Source organism: Gymnoscopelus microlampas, assembly GCF_963454915.1.
Source record: "Gymnoscopelus microlampas genome assembly, contig: SCAFFOLD_52, whole genome shotgun sequence".
NCBI classification, from domain to species: domain Eukaryota; kingdom Metazoa; phylum Chordata; class Actinopteri; order Myctophiformes; family Myctophidae; genus Gymnoscopelus; species Gymnoscopelus microlampas.
In genome coordinates, this window is record NW_028155753.1 from 59891 (window position 1) to 80000 (window position 20110).

Sequence of the window (20110 nt, forward strand, 5' to 3'; positions counted from 1 at the left end):
TTTGCGTACTTATGAATTGGTCCCAGAGGCATATCGCCAAAAATTTCGTTCCACTGAAAAACCTGCTGACCAGTCATTTGTCGAATTTGCTCAGGGGAAAACGGTGTTGTTCAATAAGTGGTGTACAGCAAGCAAAGTGGCTGACTTTGAGCAGCTCAGGGAATTAATTCTATTGGAGGAATTTAAGAACTGCATTCCAGAGCGCATTGTCATGTACCTTAACGAGCAGAAAGTTAACACCGTGTCTAAAGCTGCCGTTTGTGCAGATGAGTTTGCGTTAACACACAGGTCAAACTTTTCTCCTATGCGCCGGGAGTCCAGGGTTAACCACTGGAAAAATGGGAAACCTTGGAATAAAGCAAAGTCACCAAACAGTCCGCCGCGTAACGGCAATGGTAATGGTGCGGGCGGGGCTGGGAACAGTGGGGAAGCACGCAAGTGTTTTGCTTGTCATGAGGAAGGCCATTTAATTCGGGAGTGTCCAACACGCTCACAGAGCAACGAAAAAGAAAGTCAAAATCAGAAATACAGGAAGTCAAAAGCAGTGTCGTTTGTGCGTAATGTTACTCAGTGTCAGCCTGAGGCAGTGTCTGTCCGGGCGGAGACTGAGGAATGTTTCGGTCCTTTTCTGTTTAAAGGTACGGTGTCTCTGTGCGATGGTGAGAAAGAACAAATTCCCATTACCATCTTACGTGACACAGGTGCGGCTCAGTCGCTGATGTTACAGGCTGTTTTGCCTTTCTCAGATGGCTCTTCCTGTGGTTCTGATGCGTTGCTGCTGGGTGTGGGGATGGCATCCTCTCGTGCGCCTCTCCATAGGGTGTTTTTGCGCTCACCGTTGGTTACGGGCCTTGTGCAGGTGGGCATACGGGAAGGTTTACCAGTAGAGGGGATCGCGTTGATCCTTGGTAACGACTTGGCAGGTGAGAAAGTTTTCCCTACTCTTGAGGTGATAGAGCATCCAGTGATTTCTGAGTCTGTGTGCGAGGGCGCACAGACTGTTTTTCCTGCTTGTGCTGTGACTCGTGCGCAGGCTAGAAAAAACGCTGATGAAATTATTCTTCGTTTTTCTGTAGTGATGATCCGTTGTGCACTTCTGCTACTAGCCCCAAGAAAAAGGTGGGAAACGTGTTGCCTATTAAGCCAGATTTTGCGTTCGATGTAAAGAGGGATTCATTTGTGTTTGCGCAGCAGAATGACCCGTCCTTGGCTTCATGCTGGGAAGCAAGCCGTGTGGGGGGCACAGATTGTGCCTACGGTCTGGATGGTGATATTCTGGTGCGTAAATGGTGTCCATCGTCTGCTGTGGAGGCAGAGTGGAACACGGTGTACCAAATTGTTGTCCCCAAAACATTTCGTTCTCAAATTCTGAGTTTGTCTCATGATAATTTTTCTGGGCACTTGGGTGTTCGGAAAACTTATCAGCGCATTTTGCGCTACTTTTTTTGGCCTGGATTGAAAACCGACGTGTCTGATTTTTGTCGCTCGTGTCATGTGTGCCAGGTGATGGGGAAACCTAACCAGGTGATTCCCCCGGCTCCGTTAAAACCTGTCCCTGCTATGGGGGAGCCATTTGAGCACATTATTATTGACTGCGTGGGGCCGTTGCCCAAAACGAAATCTGGCCACCGTTTTCTGCTTACTTTGATGTGCGTCGCCACTCGCTATCCAGAGGCGATCCCGCTGCGCACAATTAAAGCTAAACCGGTGATCAAAGCGCTGACTAATTTCTTTTCGACGTTTTTTGCAGAGTGACAACGGATCTAATTTCACGTCCAGAGTGTTTTCTCAGGTGATGGAATCACTTGCTATTAAACACATTAAATCTAGTGCCTATCACCCAGAGAGCCAGGGCGCGCTTGAGCGTTTTCATCAGACTCTTAAAGCTATGCTGAAGAAATTCTGTCTAGAGACAGGCAGACAGTGGGATGAGGGATTGCCCTTTCTAATGCTAGCTGCGAGGGAATCAGTGCAAGAGTCGCTGGGATTTAGCCCAGCAGAGTTAGTCTTTGGGCACGCAGTCCGAGGTCCTTTGCGTGTGCTGAGAGACAGTGTGTTGGCCAAGCCAACAACCCCAGCAAAAGGTGTGTTAAGTTACGTGAGCAAATTCCGTGAGCGCCTGCACAAGGCTCGTGAGGTTGCTACGGCTGCATTAAAGCAGTGCCAGGATCAAATGAAGGAACGTTTTGATAAAAAAGCAGTTCAGAGGGGATTTGCGGTGGGACAAAAGGTTCTTGCTCTCCTCCCGATTCCTAGTTCAGCTTTTCAATCAAAATTTTGTGGTCCGTATGTAGTTCAGAGGAAGCTATGTGAAACTGATTGTGTGGTGGAAACACCAGACAGAAAAAGGAAAACGAGAGTGTGTCATGTGAATATGCTGAAGCCATACGTGGCCCGTGCGTCTGTGGCGCCGGTGGCAGTGGCCACTGTTGCGCCAGCGGCTCCCTCACTCTATACCCCCGAGAGTGACGGGCTGCGGGTTAAGAATTCTGCTGGTGCGCGTTTGCAGAATTCTGATGTGCTGCGAGACTTGCCAACATTTTTGTCTCATTTGGATAAAGGTGCACAAGCAGACATTATTGCATTAATTGAAAATAACATGGGTTTGTTTTCAGATACGCCATCCCGCACCACAGTCCTGGCTCATGATGTGGATGTGAGGGGGCACTCGCCTATTAAGCAGCATGCTTATCGTGTTAATCCCACAAAACGGGAATTGATAAAGAAAGAAATTGATTATTTATTGGGGAATAATTTGGCTATTCCGAGCTAAAGTGCCTGGAGCTCTCCTTGTCTGCTAGTGCCCAAATCCGATGGCAGCATGCGTTTTTGCACGGATTATAGAAAAGTGAATAATGTAACAGTGGCTGATTCTTATCCTCTTCCGCGCATGGAGGATTGCGTCGACCGGGTCGGCGCCGCCAAATTTGTTACTAAATTGGATTTACTCAAAGGCTACTGGCAAGTGCCTTTGACTGAGCGTGCGTCTGATATTTCGGCTTTTGTTACACCCGATGGGTTGTACCAGTATACGGTGATGCCTTTTGGCCTCACCGGCTACTTTTCAAAGGTTGATGCGCACAGTTCTGAGTGGCGTAAAAGACTGCGAGGTCTATTTGGATGATGTTGTGGTTTTTTCTAATACATGGGCTGAACATATTCACACGCTAAGGGAGGTTTTTGAAAAGTTACTGGGGGCTAATCTCACAGTGAATGTGGCTAAATGTGAGTTTGCCCGTGCCACGGTAACATATCTTGGAAGGGGTGCAATACGTTAGTCCGACAGCGCATTCCTCCGACAGCGCAGTGCTCCGACATTAAACAGTAAACCCGAACCAAACCCGCACCCTAACCCTAACCGCACGCGGATGCCACATAGTCGGAGAAAAGGTCTGTCGGATTAACGCATGCCTCCCTCTTGGAAGGCAGGTGGGGCAAGGCAAAGTGCGTGCAGTGGACGCAAAGATCAAAGCAATACTTGACTATCCAGTACCTAAAACCAGGCGGGAACTTCGCCGGTATATTGGTATGAGTAGCTTTTATAGGTCTTATTGCAAAAATTTCGCAGCAGTGGTTGTACCACTGACTAGTATGACTAGTGAGAAGAAGCCTTATGTCTGGTCACCTGCCTGCCAACATTCTTTTGAGTCCTGTAAAGCGCTCCTCTGCAGTGCGCCTGTCCTGGCGGCGCCCGACTTCAGACGTCCATTCAAGCTGGAGGTAGACGCCTGTGACAGCGGTGCGGGTGCTGTGTTGCTGCAGGAGGACGAGCTGGGCATCGACCATCCCGTCTGCTACTACTCGAAGAAGTTCAGTGGGGCTCAGTGTAACTACAGCACAGTGGAAAAGGAGGCTTTGGCCTTGGTTTTAGCTTTGCAGTTTTTTTAAGTGTATGTAGGTTCAAGTCCATTGCCGGTGCTTGTGTATACTGACCATAACCCTTTGGTTTTTCTGAAACAGATGCAGAACTCGAACCAGAGACTAATGAGATGGTCTCTATTGGTACAGGATTTTAATATTGAGATACGCCACAAGAAAGGGCTGGATAATGTCCTTGCAGACGCCCTGTCAAGAGTTTATTGTTAATGTTTTTTGTGTCTTTTTCTCTATAGATACATTACAGGTGGAGGTCCTTATTGAGTGAACTTCATCTGGGGGAGATGAAGTTCCCTCTTGAGGGGGGAGGTGTTACGGTCAGGTGACCTTATGATTATGTATTATTATGATGTATGAGTAATATATTATTGACATGTATGAGGAAGAGGTGACTGACTGCATGTTTCTTCCCTATCATGCAGGAGGTGTCTGTCATGGGTGAGGAGGAGTGAGGGAAGGCTCTAAATCCCACCGTGATTGACTAGAGAGGTGCAATTGGCTCATGGGCTGCCTGCTCCACAGGTGGACTTGATCACCCATCATGTGATGGCTATAAAAGCACTGCAGTGCAGATAACTCATTGAGATGAGACCTTCCCTGTCCTCTCCACCACTGACCCCTCGTTTGTTTGGTTTGTTAAAGTATGGTTTGAGCCCTTAGGAAAGGCTGACTTTGACATAATGTTTTGATAACCCTTTTGAGTGATTTAACAGTCTTTTTATTTGTTTTGTTTCCTTTTCAGTTGGCCAGTTAACTTGTTTTTGTTTCCTTTTGTTTTGCTTATTTACCTGAGCCATAATGGTAACCGTCTTCCATGCCGACATCTCGCCACTCCGACTAGTGGCTTCCGCGTGCGGTTAGGGTTAGGGTGAGGGTTAGGTATAGGGTTCGTTAACGTCGGAAAGGCGACATGTCGGAAAGCCGCCATGTAACCAGCCACAATAACATTCAGCCTTCCAGGAAAGGCACATTTTGACATTGTTAAAAGGTAAAAGGTAACCTGTGAATAGACTTTAAGGACATTTTGGACATTTAATGACTTTTTGACCGTGAACTGTGTAATAAATATCTATTCTTTTTGCAAACTGGTTTCAAAGAGTCATATATGTTGCACTCCCATCACCCCTAGGGTGGGAGTCGTAACATCTATGAAGAAGTGAGGCTTGGCGGACAGCACAGCATGTGAGTACGGGGAGCTTGAGCAGACTTCTGAACAAATAATCACCACCTGTCCCCTGTAGAGGCCAGCTTAATCCAAGTAGGACCAGAATTGAGGGTGTGGCTACGCGACACATTGCTGGAAAAATAACGCTGATACACGAAAGAAGAAGAAGAATCACCCACAAAATATTCGTCCCGACTACAACGACTGTGGCTAGGCAAGTAGGTCTACTACAGTATCTAAGGCAAGACCACCATATTTCTGAACATCTTCCACCTGGCTATCATACGTTGAACAAGGGCTAAACACCGCCTGTCACCAGACCGTTTCTCGTTCATGTTGATGTGTTCCCCTATGCAGACTACTTTCCTTTGTGGACCAGATGTTGCACTACTTTTTGCACCTTGATTTTTAACCTCATGTTAAAAGCATGTGTGTTGCTTAATCTATGTGTGTTTATGTAGATACCTTTGACATGTTTCTTTTTCTGTTTATTTCTTGCACCCCCTCTCTGCCCCCTTTCTTTCTTTCTTAAAAAAAATGAAATGATGGAGCCTGCACAAAATCCCCTCCACTGATTTACACCTGTAAACCGGTGATGTGACAATAAAACTGATTCTAATAATAGTTAATATCAATATATATAATTCAAACCAGAGGATGATGATCTGACAGAACACATTCACCACTTATAGTTTAATCAGAGGTGTTCAAGTTTTAAATGTTGTATCTCAGTATACATACCCTCACTGTATCTCATCACTATTTTAGTCCATGTGGGTCACCATGATATGAACCGTATTCACACTCTTCAAAAAATGGCTCATCACATTATTCATTAATATATAAACATATAATAAAACATAACTGATCCAAATCATTATGGTAAATTAGTCTGACCTTAGAATCTCCAAGATACAATGTGGACTCTTCAGTCCAGAACAGATCAGCTCCAAGTCTGAGACCTGCAGAAGGTTCTTACTCAGGTCCAACTCTCTCAAATGGGAAGGATTAGAGCTGAGAGCTGAAGCCACAACCTCAAGGTGTTTCCAATTGAGGTCACAGTCAACAAGTCTGTAAGTACAGATTATCAAAATAAATTAGGCCCAGTTCACTGTCAAGGAAAACTGTCAAGAAAATGTACTAAGATCTATCTAGTTATCGAGACATTAACGTTGAGCAAAAACAGGGAACCAGAGAACAGGGAAGTGATAGACACATGGAAAGTTGTTTCTGTATCCTAAATTGTGTAACTTGGATGATGTATTAAGTAAATTGGTCGTTTCACTGTTATGGAAAAAAAATGTATTGTCCATGCAGACTAGTGAATCCAATATTAGATGTACTGTACAAACACTGACTATCATTCTTGTACAGAGGCAGTACTGTAATATCAACAGTGTATTCTATTCCTATAGATACTACTGTTGACAGTGTATTCTGTGATGCCATAATGACACTGTGATTGTGTGTTTTGTCCTACATAGTGCAGGGTATTGTATAGTGTATAATTATGTCACAGGGAAATTGGCATTCCAGGGAAATTGAAAAAGGAGCGCTCGTTTTTAGGTGCGGGGCTTCCACGCGAGCCGGGGCTTTTCGAGACAGGGTTTTTTACGCGAGGCTCGCGAGGAGGAGGAAGAGGAGGCGCCGCGAGGCGGGGCTTTGATGCGAGGCGGCACGATGAGGACGAGGAGGCGCGAGGCGGGGCTTTGATGCGAGGCGGACCTGGCTTTTGTTGTTCCCCCCACACCTGATGACAACGACGACAACAACATAGCAACCAGGAAGCTACGCTAGGGGAACGCTGAACACACAAGCACACGTGATAATAGTTATTGTCCATGACGGAGGCGCACGCGCCGACCTGCCGATGGTCTGCTAGTCGAATCAGCGCCGTCCGAGTTGTAAACCGATAGGGGGAGAATAGATATTTTCATGGGTTACTATCCACGTGTCCGTGTGTGTCGTGGATAAACTAAAACAAATGTTAAAAGCCAGAACACAATAAAATTATCTTAACAGTCATGCTTTCAATAAACCAAATTGAAAGCATGAGCGTGTGTGCAGGCGTGCGTGCGCGTGTATGTGTGTGTGTGGTCGGGGGTCAAGTCTAGTGTGGCTTGCATTACCCTCTAGTGTTGGTTCTACATAATTGCCTGGGGGGGGGGGGGGGGTGAAAACGCGCGCTCCTTTTTCAATTTCCCTGGAATGCCAATTTCCCTGTAACATATATACTGTTGTACACTATTAATGCTTTGCTGTATCTTACAGTTCTTCTCTTACTCTGAATCTGCACCTTAACCGCTGTGCTGCCTCTAGCAATAAAGGTCTATCTATCTACTAGTAAGAGTGCGGGGTAAGATAAAGGTATATCTATATACAAGTAATAGTGCTGGGTAAGGGTGACATTGTCAGTCAGTTAAAAAAGAAAGACACAATTCCGACTCACCATCTAGCAGAATTTTTAGCTTTTAGCTAGTCTTGTTTTTAACCTTCTTCACTGGGGACTGGCCTCTATTTTCCCATAGCTACACACAATACACTATTTGAAACCTGTACCGTTTCTGAGATCTAGTTGTTATTTGAGATTTTACATTAACCAATGAGTTATAGTGTTATAGGTGTGAAGGTAGAGATTGACTGTTCTAGTATGTTTTCTATTCACATGACTACTAACCTAGCCTTTCTGCTGTTCCTCACAGCTGGGACCAGTCTCTGTCGCCCCTCACTTGATGTGTTGTATGTGTCCAGGTTCAACTCATCCAGAACTTCCTCTGTCATCTGCAGCATGAAGGCCAGAGCTGAACAGTGGGACTCGGACAGTTTCGTGTTTGATCTGTCCCCTGACTTCAGGTACTGTTGGATCTCCTGATGTACTGAGTGGTCGTTCATCTCCATCAAACAGTGGAAGATGTTGATAATTCTCTCAGGAGAGTAATTTTTATTGGTCATCTCCTTCAGGTTGAGGATGGCTCTCTGGATGCTCTGTGGACTGTTCTTTGTCTGACCCAGTAGACCAACTAACAGACTCTGGTTGGACTCCCGTGAGAGGCCATGAAGGAAGCGGACAAAGAGGTCCAGATGGCCATTTCTACTTTCCAGGGCTTTTTCCATGGTTCTGTTCAGGAATGCATCCAGCGACATGTCACTGCCAAAGTTACCATCTTCCAGAAATATCTTCAGTACCGTCATGTTCTTCTCTGTGAAACAGTGGAACAGGTAGACTGCGGCCAGAAACTCCTGGATGCTCAGATGAACAAAACTGTAGACTATTCTCTGGAAGCGCACACCCTCTCCTTTGAAGATCTCTGTGCACACTCCTGAGTACAGCGAGGCGTCTTTCACATCAAGACCACACTCTTCCAGGTCTTCTTGGTAGAACATGATGCTACCTTTCTGCAGATGTTCAAACGCCAGCCTGCCCAGCTTCAGAAGAACCTCCCTGCCAGCCTCCATGAGCTGCTGTTGATTCAGCTCATGAGTCTCATCATACTTCTGCTCCTTCCGCTTTGTCTGAACCAACAGGAAGTGGCTGTACATCCCAGTCAGGTTCTTGGGCAACTGTCCTGTCTCGTCTATCCTCAATATGTCCTCCAGAACAGTAGCAGTGATACAACAGAAGACTGGGATGTGACACATGATGTGGAGGCTCTTTGATGTCTTCAAGTGTGAGATGATTGTGCTGGCCAGCTTCTCGTCACTGAATCTCTTTCTGAAGAATTCCTCCTTCTGGGGGTCTGTGAAACCTTGCACTTCTGTTGCCATGTCAACACATGCAGGAGGGATCTGATCGGCTGCTGCAGGCCTGGTAGTTATCCAGAGGAGGGCTGAGGGGAGCAGATTCCCCTTGATGAGGTTTGTCAACAGCACGTCCACTGATGATGTCACTGTGACATCAGAAACAATGTCATTGTTCTGGAAGTTCATTGAAAACCTGCTTTCATCCAAACCATCAAAAATGAAGCCAACTTTCCAGACAGCGAGCTGCTCTGCTGTGACCTTCTTTAATGTTGGGTGGAAAACATGGATCAGTGTGAGAATACTATGCTTTTGATCTCTGACCAAGTTCAGCTCACGGAATGAAAATGGAACCAGAAGAGCGACATCTTCATTTTTCAAACCCTTTGCCCAGTCCAGAGTGAACTTACGAACAGAGAATGTTTTTCCAATGCCAGCGATGCCTTTGGTCAGAACTCTTCTGATGGGTGTCTTCCTGCCAGGTTGGGGTTTAAAGATGTCACAGCAGTTGATTGGTTTGTCATGGAGGGTCTTCTTCTTGGAAAGTGTCTCAAGCTGCCAGACCTCATGTTGGTTATTAACCCCTTTACCCTCTCCCACTGTGATGTAGAGCTCTGTGTAGATGCAGCTGAGGGAGGGCACTTCAGTGACGTATATCACACGATCAAGACTGTTCAAACTGTTCTTATAATCCTTTAAACCCTCCTTCAGACTGACATCTGCTATGAGAAGAGAGTTCATGCATTTTAAACATTCAGGTTTATATTTCCTTACAGTTGTGTATGCACATCATTAGTTAAACAACCTCTAGAAAATCTGCAATTCATGAAGTAAAACAGCCAAAATAAATAAAATGAGGTCATCTGTTTTTGTTCAGACTTGATAGATGGTTATTTTCAATTTGGACATGAACACTGATACAAAAATGTTTCAGTTTTAACATGAATGTTAATATTAAGTCTGTCTTACTTTGTCCACTTCTGGTTTTACAGGGTGTCTTCAGTCCAGGTGTCTTCTCTCTGTGGAGATGAAAGAAATGTATTATAACTATACAATAAACTTAAATGACGTAAACAACAATCTGGTACCACCCACCCATAAAGCAAACATGGGCAAATTCTCCTTCTACAGCACAGCCACCAAGGTATGGAATAGTGTAACCCCATTCCTCAAAAAATGCAGTTCGCTGGGTTCATTCAAAACAGCCCTAAAAACTCATCTTTCTGGAGGCCAAAAGAGGAACTAGTACCAGTTTCCCTGTAGACAGACGACCCCCCCCCTTTTTTTTGTATATATTTTTTATTTCTCATGCTTTCTTTTGTACATTTTTTCTCTGTATTTTTATGTTGATTTTTGAACTGTCCGCAAGGACTTTTTTGGTCGGACCTTTTGGACAAAAGTATTATGAATGAAACTGTGCTGTTGTCTCCGCCAGGAGACTATGTTTTCGTTCTCGTCCTTCCGTGTGTCCACCAAGCTAACATTGGTCAAGCTTCACGTGACACGTGACAATATACACGTGACAATATGTTGAAAGGGTGTGCTTTGATTGGCTAGCGAGACGCATGATGAAATAGAGACCTATAAATAGATGTGTCACTTCAAAATATCATTTATATCTTTTGAAGTGATGTAAGACAGGATTAATCAGGAACAGTACTGGCGGAGACCTGTGCTCCGAGGAGCACATTTTTGTCTCCGCCAGGAGACTATTGTTTTCGTTCTCGTCCTTCCGTGTGTCCACCAAGCTAACATTGGTCAAGCTTCACGTGACACGTGACAATATGTTGAAAGGGTGTGCTTTGATTGGCTAGCGAGACGCATGATGAAATAGAGACCTATACATAGATGTGTCACTTCAAAATATCATTTATATCTTTTGAAGTGATGTAAGACAGGATTAATCAGGAACAGTACTGGCGGAGACCTGTGCTCCGAGGAGCACATTTTTGTCTCCGCCAGGAGACTATTGTTTTCGTTCTCGTCCTTCCGTGTGTCCACCAAGCTAACATTGGTCAAGCTTCACGCGACACGTGACAATATGTTGAAAGGGTTTGCTTTGATTGGCTAGCAAGACGCATGATGAAATAGAGACCTATAAATAGGTGTGTCACTTTGAAAGACTATTTATGTCTTTCGAAGTGAGGTAAGACAGGATTAATCAGGAACCGGAGGAGTGTCAGAAGAGGAAAAAGGGTCGTAAATATGGGGTAAATAAAGTTCGTAAAGGAGGTCATATTTTTGGTACTCACAAACTGACATGCAATTCATAAAGGGGTTCGTATATCCCTGAGACGTGCGTATGACCAGGTGTAGGTCATGATTACTCTGGAAGGCTGCATCCAACAGCATCCAACTTCAACGTCACCGTGCTGAACCGTGCTAAACAGTGTTGCCATGTCCGCGTATTATAAGCGAATATGGGCTTATTTTTCTGTAAAGTTGCTTGTAAATATTGGTAGCTGTTGGGTGCGTTTTTTGGGGGGGCTTGTTTCTAAAGTGTAGTTCATTATTTGGGCTTGCTTCACAATTGTTCAATTATTTTAACCGGTGGTTCTCAAATATTTTTATGTCATGGACCCCCAAGTTAATATGTAGGCTAATTTATCCCTATAAGCCCCATCTGAAAATGCGTTGTGCCAGCTGGAGCCCCTTACCAGATTTGTGTTGTTAGAATGCTTAAAAAATCTTCCAAATATTCCACATTGTATTTCAAGATTTTTTTTTTGAAAATAGCAGATCTACAAGCTCACAACGGTTTAATTAAAGTGCTTATAATGGCCTAAGTGCCAGTTGCTTCTTTTGGTCTTGTTTTCCTAGATCTGGTTGCTTATTTCTCTCACAACATCTGGCAACGCTGATGCAAGTTTGCAGTTCAACTCTGCCGTCTAGAGAATAAAGATAACAGATGCGGCGTCGCATCGCCTTGACAACTTGCTGTTCTGTCTGGAAGCGGATCACGTAATAAATGCTCTCATGTGTAATGAGAATAAAGAGGGGTTAAATAAGGTTTAACCCCATTACCAAATAACAGGCTAATAAAACGTGGAAAGGATATTATATGAGCCTTTTCTGATGAACATTGCGCACCTTTACCAAGGTAAAAAGATGATGAAATCCAGCATACAAGTGGAACGCTGCTATCCGATTATTGACCAGAGCTTATTGATTACTTATTGATTAAATTAGTTATTTTTGGATTAATATATCACCGTCCTACGTCGGAATGGGGAATAGATCTTCTGGACACAGCTTTCATCCACTATTAGTTTCCTCATCAGATGGTAATATTTATTGGGCTGTTGTGTGTGGTGGCGTTCATGTGATCAATATACAGTAGAGTAGCCTACAGTAGACTATTAGCCTACAAATTAATACCGCGGCACGGACACTGGAGGTGCGTCAGTCCCTCCGCAGTTTCATTAAGGCATGATAGCCTATTTTCATTATTTATTACGTGCGTGACACTTTGGCTGAGATGGCCCGCTGGCAAACACACTCTATATTATGCATAGGCTATAAGCAATACATCGTTTGACATTTATTCTTATTTTTTTATATATATATGTGTTGACAAGTGTTGGGCACATATATATTTTATTTGAGGTTTGCCACTGTTGTAATAGATTTTGGCATGAAGAATAAAGCATTCTAAAGACATACGCACATTTCAGCCCTGGTAAGACAGCCTCGGGGCTGACCTGAGAACGTGCGCACCTGACGCACAAAACACAGACCAAAAAACCTTTATGAATCCGACTGCAGGTGTAGGATTTGTCCTAAATGCCGGTACGTACAAAATATTGTCGTAAATCCCTTTATGAATTGGGGGCATGGTTCTTATGGGAATTATAAAGACGTGTATGGATGTTTGATATATGACTGATATAGTTAACTATGTCTTGTTTATATTCAATGGCTAGTTGTTATTCAGTATGATATCAGTGTTTTTAGAAAGATAACAGAACACAATCCGTGTGACTGTGTGTGTGCTGTGTTGATGTTATGTTGTGCTAACTGCTAGCCATGTTTACTGTGATATCAACATACAGTGTAGAGCAGATACAGAAACAGTTTGTGGGCTTATGTACATGTATGTGTGGACATTAGCGAACACAGTGGTCGGGCTCTAGACAAGATCTAAGCGCTGAACAGTAAATAGAAACCAGGCTATCCACAGGTACTCTGTCATCCATGTATTGCTTAACATTGTCGGCTGTTAGTTCGAAACCAAGTGTTTGTCTTTTTGTCCAGGATCAGCAAAAAAACTCCTAGCCCTTGCTACAACACTATAGGGAGAATGGTTCAACGCCACGCCAGATGAAGAAATGTCCACGGACAAACAAGAAGTTCCTCACTGATGAGTAGGGTTTAACATTTTCCGGGAAATATCTAATTTTAATTCCCGGGAATTTTCAGACCTTTTCCAGGGCTACCCGGGAATTCCCGTTAAAGGGCAAAAAAAACAAAAAAAACTCTAAAATGCAGTTTATATGTAGATACTTCATTTCTTTAACAGAATAGATATTGTATTGCTTGAAACGTTTTATTTGAACGAAATATGAACATATCAATTCAAACAAACATATATTATATATATATGTTTGTTTGAACGGGCCAGAATCGCGCAACAACGGCTGATAAGTCTATTGAGAATTAACGATCCATTCCGGGTGGAAAACGGAACACTCGTCCCAAAACACACTGCCCCATTTTTTTTGCGGACCGAGGCCGCCGGTTTAGACCTGGGGCAGGGTGTTTTGGGACGACGGTTCTGCTATTACATTTCTGAATGGAAAGAAGTGCACGTCTCTGCGCAATGAGAAGAATAATGACACTTACACGCCGACACAACGCTGTTGACTAACGCTGATATTAAAGTTAAAATTAAGAGTTTATAGGAGTTTAAACAGAGAAAAAACTTTACCTACGCTGAGTAACTGACTCAGGTGCACTCTTTATCTCGGACTCGACCACGGAGGAGTAAGAAGAAACCGTATGAACGTACTGACAAGCCTACAGCTGCAAACAAAGAGGCTACCACGAGTTGAGCGTTGAATGGTGCGGTGCAAGGTTTGCAAGGTTTACGCAGCAGGACCACGCCAGACGCGGCCGATATGACGAATGCACAGATAATGGAACAACTTAACAAAATGAACGGCAAAATGGATGACCTGAAGTCTAGCTTTGACAAGAAGCTAACTAGTAAGGTAGACGCTCTGGAGAAATCATTGGACAAGACTATAAGAGAGAACCAGAAGCTATTAATGAGTGAAATGGAAAGATGCCGAAAAGAGATGAAAGAGGGGCTCGACTTGGAGATAAGCCGGCTACAGGCACGTCTGGAAGGTTTGGAGATGAAGATAACAGGTGGGAGTGGGACATCTGCCCCGCGATTTGATCCAGAAGTGTCACTGATAATATACGGCCTGCAACAAGAAGAGGATTAGGATATACTGGAGAAGATTATTCTGATGTTCACCGAGGGCCTAGGCAGTGATATTGTGGCTAAAGATGCGGAGAGGATGAGAAGGAGAGGTGACGCGCCTGGTGTGGTTAAAGTGGAATGTAACTCGAGGCAGGAGAAAATCTCAATTCTGAGAATGAAGCAAAAGCTGAGAGAACAACCTGCTTATGAAAAAGTGTACGTGAAATCTGCCAAGTCCCACACTGAGCGCCTGATTGAAATAAACTTCAAAACCATCCTGAAAGAAATGCCACAAAGAAAAGACTATTTCATTGCGGGAAACGGACGGCTCTAAAAACGAGAGGACGCGCCTGGAGAGAGGAGGTCGAGGAGATGGGAGGAAGAGGGGAGGAAGAGGTGGGAGGAGAGGAGACCACCGGGAGGGGAGCAAAGGGAGGACAATTGAAATGTGGCAAGTATTGAGTTACCTGAATCAATTTCACTTGCACATTGGAACGTAAATGGCTGGACAGATATTAACCATGAACTCAGAACAGTTATTTTACAATCACTAGACGCAGATATTAATTCTTTGAATGAAACCCACCTACGTGGAGAGGGCATTATTGACATTGAGGGGTACATATATGGTTTGGACATACAGTAGTAGCCAGCTGAGAACCTCACGATTTTCAAAGCAGGTACTGATTTGTCCCTTGGGTACCTCTGTCGGCCACTCCCCCAGATTCTCAGACACGCCCCCTAAATGTATTATATCTTATTTCAGTGTGTAGTGTGGCCATTCTGCCACAGGGTGGCGCATTCACAGTGAGCAACATAGCTATAGACTGTTTCTGCTGCTTTTGCAAAGTAGAAATACTCTGTTACAAGTAAAAGTCAGGAAATAAAACTATATTTGAGTTAAAGTACAAAAGTATTGGTATTAAAATGTACTTAAAGTACCAAAAGTAGAAAGTACTCTACTAATTATGTGGAATGTCCCATTTCACAACTTTTCAAATGTATAAAATGTATACAAATCTTTTGAAAATAGCAGATCTACAAGCTCACTATGTGTCACATTGCGACGCATTGTGAGCTTGTAGATCGGCTATTTTCAAATGGCCAAAATGTGTATAGGGCTGAAGTGGTTACTGTATGTTTTGTGATAATATTCAAAATCTACAAACTAACTAGTAACCAAACATTTATCAGATCCAAAACATGGAAAATAGAAGGGAAAAAAAGAGTCCTTAGGATGAATTCAAAAGCAATTGTTTCTTTAAACATAACTGTGTTTCATGGAACATGGTGGAAGAAGATAGATAAGTCAGTCAGAGATAAAAGAATTGCAGCTCCCAAAGCTGCTACTTTCTGAGAGCAGTAACTAGTAACTATACTAGTCAACTGAAAGTAACATTTCAATAAAATGCATTATAAACTACTTTTGGGCACAATTATGTTATTTTAGAATGTGAAACGGAGTTAAATCAACACAGGAGATTATAATGTACTAACTAACTTAGGACCCCAATTTAAACAAGCCATATGGCTTGGATTTTTTAAATCATATTTAGTCAACCTTGTATTTGAACTGTACTTTCATGTGCTTTTTGTCTGCAAACTACTAAATAAAGTATTCAATCAAAAAACTTTTCGAGGTTGGAAAACAAAGTCATACACACATGCACTGCATCAGCAGTGGTTTCAGACAATGACATGCAAATTAACTATTTAACACCTTGGCCATGGTCTTTTGTTTGTCTCTAGACAAAAATAGGCCGTCACAATGGCTCTTGACTGTGAGCTTGTCACCAGACTATAGTAACTTTACTAGTGGATCCAAACATTTTTAGGCTACACTCTCAGAGATAAATCAACAGAGGATTTTATTGTGTAGCCCAGGAGTTGTCCACCCCCCCCCCCCCCTACTACTACATGTTTTGAATTGCAGTTAGTTTTCATTAGATTTTTAAGTGGATTTGCCAATTTAATTTAGTTTTTAGTTTGTGAAAAGAAGTAGAGTTTTTTGTTTTGTTTCAGTGTTAATCTTAGTTTTATTATTGTAAGGGTAGTCAGGGGCTGTATTCAACAAGCTCAGAATAGTGGAAATGGAAGATCTACAAGTTCTCTACACAAGAACACTCATTCTCTCTGGTGGGATGTTTATATGTCTGATGTATCTTTCTGATGCTTTTCTGTCAATGTCACCAGTTGAACCTTGTAAGAGTCCCGTTCCTTCATTAGAACTTTCATAACTTTTGATGAATGATTAAGCAAAGCTGATTCAGAATGATTAAGCAAAACATATTCAGTATCAGTTTTCGTTTCTGTCTCCACGCAGCCGATGACAGCAGTAGCAATGTTACAACTGCTGCGTGTTGTGAGCTTGTAGATCTGCCATCTTCACTATTCTAGTTGAATATTGCCCCTACCCTTACAATAATAAAACTAAAATGAAGATTGAAACTAATAAAATATCAACTAAAACTAAGCTTTTCACAAAGTAAAAACTAAACTAGCAAATCCACTTAAAAATCAAATGGAAACGAACTGCAATTGAATGTAATCAAAACAAAAATGCAAGTGTGTGTGTGTGTGTGTGTGTGTGTGTGTGTGTTAATTGTGTTAATTTGCATGTCATTGTCTGAAACCTTTATTTAGAAGTTGCAGGCGATAAAGAGAGAGAGAGAGAGAGAGAGAGAGAGAGAGACAGTCAGATTGAATGGAGTTTCTAGGTGAAAGTGTTTTTTTGAGGTCCCTTAACCCTAACCCTAACCTTCCATCCGCCTCCATTATAAATCTCTGAACTTTTAAAGGAGTACAATTCTAAAACTATTAAACATTTCAAAGATTCCTTTTCAGGCAAACATGTCCACAGTAAGATGAACATGTTAAAGTATGAATGGGGTTACTAGCAGTAAGTATGTAGGATTAGTAGCCTGCACTCATTTCCCTTTAAATATCCATTGCCGCATTGACAATGCATTGGGCGCTTAAAGTTAAATATCTCCCAAACTGCAAATGATTTCAAAGAAGACCCAAAAAAAAGTACACACTTTGGCAGGCTACCAGTTCTACAGTGAAGAACACACAAGTGAACAGTCTATGGAAGAACCACTGTGGTGTAGTGGTTTAGCTAAAGGGTTTGTAACTAGAAGGTTCTCAGTTCAAATCCAGCCAGAATATTTTTCCAACTTTTTCTTGGCGCTTTCACCTTTATCTAATCTTTCAGTGAAGACCTTAGTAGTGAATAAAGCAAGTAAGAACCAATGTGGTGCAGTGGATTAGATACAGGACTTGTAACCAGAAGTCTCCCGGTTCAAATCCAACTAGGACATTCTTCCAACTTTTACCTGCCAAAGTTTATACCACTTTCCCTTATAATGTGTATTACAATTTATTCTGTTAGAAGAGAGAGAGAGAGAAGAGAGAGAGAGAGAGAGAGAGAGAGAGAGAGAGAGAGAGAGAGAGAGAGAGAGAGAGAGAGAGAGAGAGAGAGAGATCCTAGATTATTATTTCTATGCATTATATGTATTACCTCGTGTTTACCTTGCTTACTGTAAATCTCTCTTTATTAAGAGCGTCTGCTAAATGCCCAACTTGTAGACTACATTGTAGAGAGATGGTGCTAGTGCTACTATAATTAACATAACCTGTTTGGCTACGACACCCCCCTCACAGCCAAACAGACTGTGAGTTCAGTTGGGACTGTTGTACTTTTACTCCACTACAATGACATTTGTGGAACCCCCTCAGGTACCCCTGGGGTCAAAGTGGGGTCCCCTGGGGTACTCTGGGTCCCCTGGGCTCAAAGTGGGGTCCCCGGACCCCACTTTGAGAACCAATGTTCTATTGTTCCATTGAATTGGATTCAGTTCTAAAAGGCTAGAAACTGTACACGTCTTTTCTTTTGCGGGGGGCGTGGGGAAAGTAATTTAAAGTAATATATAATATATTACCCTTGATTCCAAGTAATAAGTAATATAATATTATTACTTTTCAAAGGAGTAATAAGTAATAAGTAACATATTACTCTCCTAAGTAATATAGCCCAACACTGATTACAGAACACACTAACCATTATTAGGTTTCGAGAGCCTATCAGGCTTCGAACCCTATTACATCTCTACACTTTCATTATTATTCTTCCGCCGGTTTTGCCAGTTCTGGCCTAACCGCCTGGTCACTTTTTATGAAATTCGGCAATATGGTAGAGGGCTATGCCAAACGGCGAAAACCCGAAACTCACAAACATTGGCCAAAGGGTGGCGCTGTAGCACTCAATTGAAATATGCCAACTTTGAACAGGTACAGCTCATGCCCTGTTCGACCTACAGCCATGAAACTTAGATACACACATGCGTCTCCTCATGCCTAACAACTTTCGCTGTTTGACTTTTGACCTCTGACCTTTAGATCTCCCACCATTTCGAATTCTATGAAAAGCAGTAAAAAGCAGTAAAAAAATCACTTCTCCTGGGATTTATGAGCAATCTGTACGAAACTGTATACACATGAACTTTGGACCAATGCCGACAAACGTAACTTAGCGGATTTTCCATAAGTGAAAACGTTAAGCTTTTATAAGCCAATGAAAATTGCAGCTTTTTTTAAATTATTCATCTGCCCCTAACACATACATGCAGACTCACATTTGTTTGACACTTTGCAATATTGTAGAGGGTCCTTCCAAGTATCACTGAAACCAATCTTACTCCAATTGGTCAAAGGGGGGCGCTATAGCAATTTTTTGAAAATGCAAACTTTAAACAGGCAAAAGTCATGCCTCGTTTGGCCGACAGCCGTTAAACCTGCTTACACATGTGCCTTGACTCATGAGGAACACATGTATCACTTTGACCAGTAAGCTCTGCCCTTAGATTGTCTGCAATTTTGAGCAGTTTGAAAAACATTTAAATCCAGGATTTCTGAGCAATTTGCATGAAACTGTGTCAAATACATGTTTGAGGCCCTTTTTCACAGGTTCAGGTGTGTTGGTTCAATAGCTTGATCGCTTAATCATCTGCCTTGAAACCATAGGGTAGCCGGTTCGAATCCCACCTCAGGTAGACTTAATTATAATTGCATTGCACACAACATGACTATACCAATAGTCTCGCGTAGCCAGACCCCACAGAAAATGAAAAACAGCGACCTCTGCTTTTCTGATATTCTGTGGAGTCTGGCAGGAGTATAATGTTAGACTAGAGCGCAAGGAAACACCGGTTTCATGTCTGCCTATAGCGCATCACTTCCGGTTGGTGCGACCATGTTTTCATTCCCACTAACAATATTTCTACACGGAACACTAACACCACTTCTCCCAGAGAACATGGATGGTTTTGGTTATAAGCCCACTTGTTTCTATGATGAAAGAGTAATTTAAAATGTGAATATCTTTCCGTGGTTTTGTCCGCTCCGAGGACGCTATTGTTAAATTAGTTTCGGCTAGTTTCGAGGGGGGGAGGGTGGATCATGGTGGATGGACACGTGAATCCCGCCCACTACATTTGATTGGGTAAAGCGCGGCCCACTTCCTGATCTGAAGGCACGCCCACTTTTAGCCAATGCGCACTGGTTAGGACGAACCGCTCCGACAGATTCCACCGCAGGTCGGAATCTGTTCTTGAGAGATTACTATACCAATGAATACATGTGCAATTGTTAAAGATGACGAGAAATGCATACTTGAAAGTAGTTCTTTTCAATGTATGACGTACTTCATTCGCGCTTTTGTTTTGTTTGGTTGGATTCTCCCTTTTCACTGTCTAAGGCTGTGTATTGGATAGCTCCACCAGTAGAGTGTGAGTCTCATGTGCCGAAGGTCCCTGGTTCGAATCCCACTTATTACAGTTCACATTTAAATTGCATTGTACAAAACATGACCCTGTTAATTCAGACAAGTGCAATGTTTAGACAAT

At 42.8% G+C, this 20110-nt stretch overlaps 1 protein-coding gene across 5 annotated transcripts in view; it reads right to left on the reverse strand.

The window, feature by feature from the left end:
- Positions 1 to 20110, reverse strand: part of LOC311041292 (protein NLRC3-like) — a 109956-nt gene that overhangs the window by 16331 nt on the left and 73515 nt on the right. For 4 of the 5 annotated variants that reach the window (XM_084086200.1, XM_084086199.1, XM_084086196.1 and 1 more), the window contains 3 exons: positions 9749 to 9798; positions 7719 to 9501; positions 5939 to 6112 (listed from right to left, as the gene is read on the reverse strand). In XM_084086200.1, the coding sequence (XP_083942326.1) occupies positions 5939 to 6112; positions 7719 to 9501; positions 9749 to 9798 (2007 nt within the window). The remainder of the gene's footprint in view (positions 1 to 5938; positions 6113 to 7718; positions 9502 to 9748; positions 9799 to 20110) is intronic. The other variant, XM_084086198.1, reaches the window with a different exon arrangement.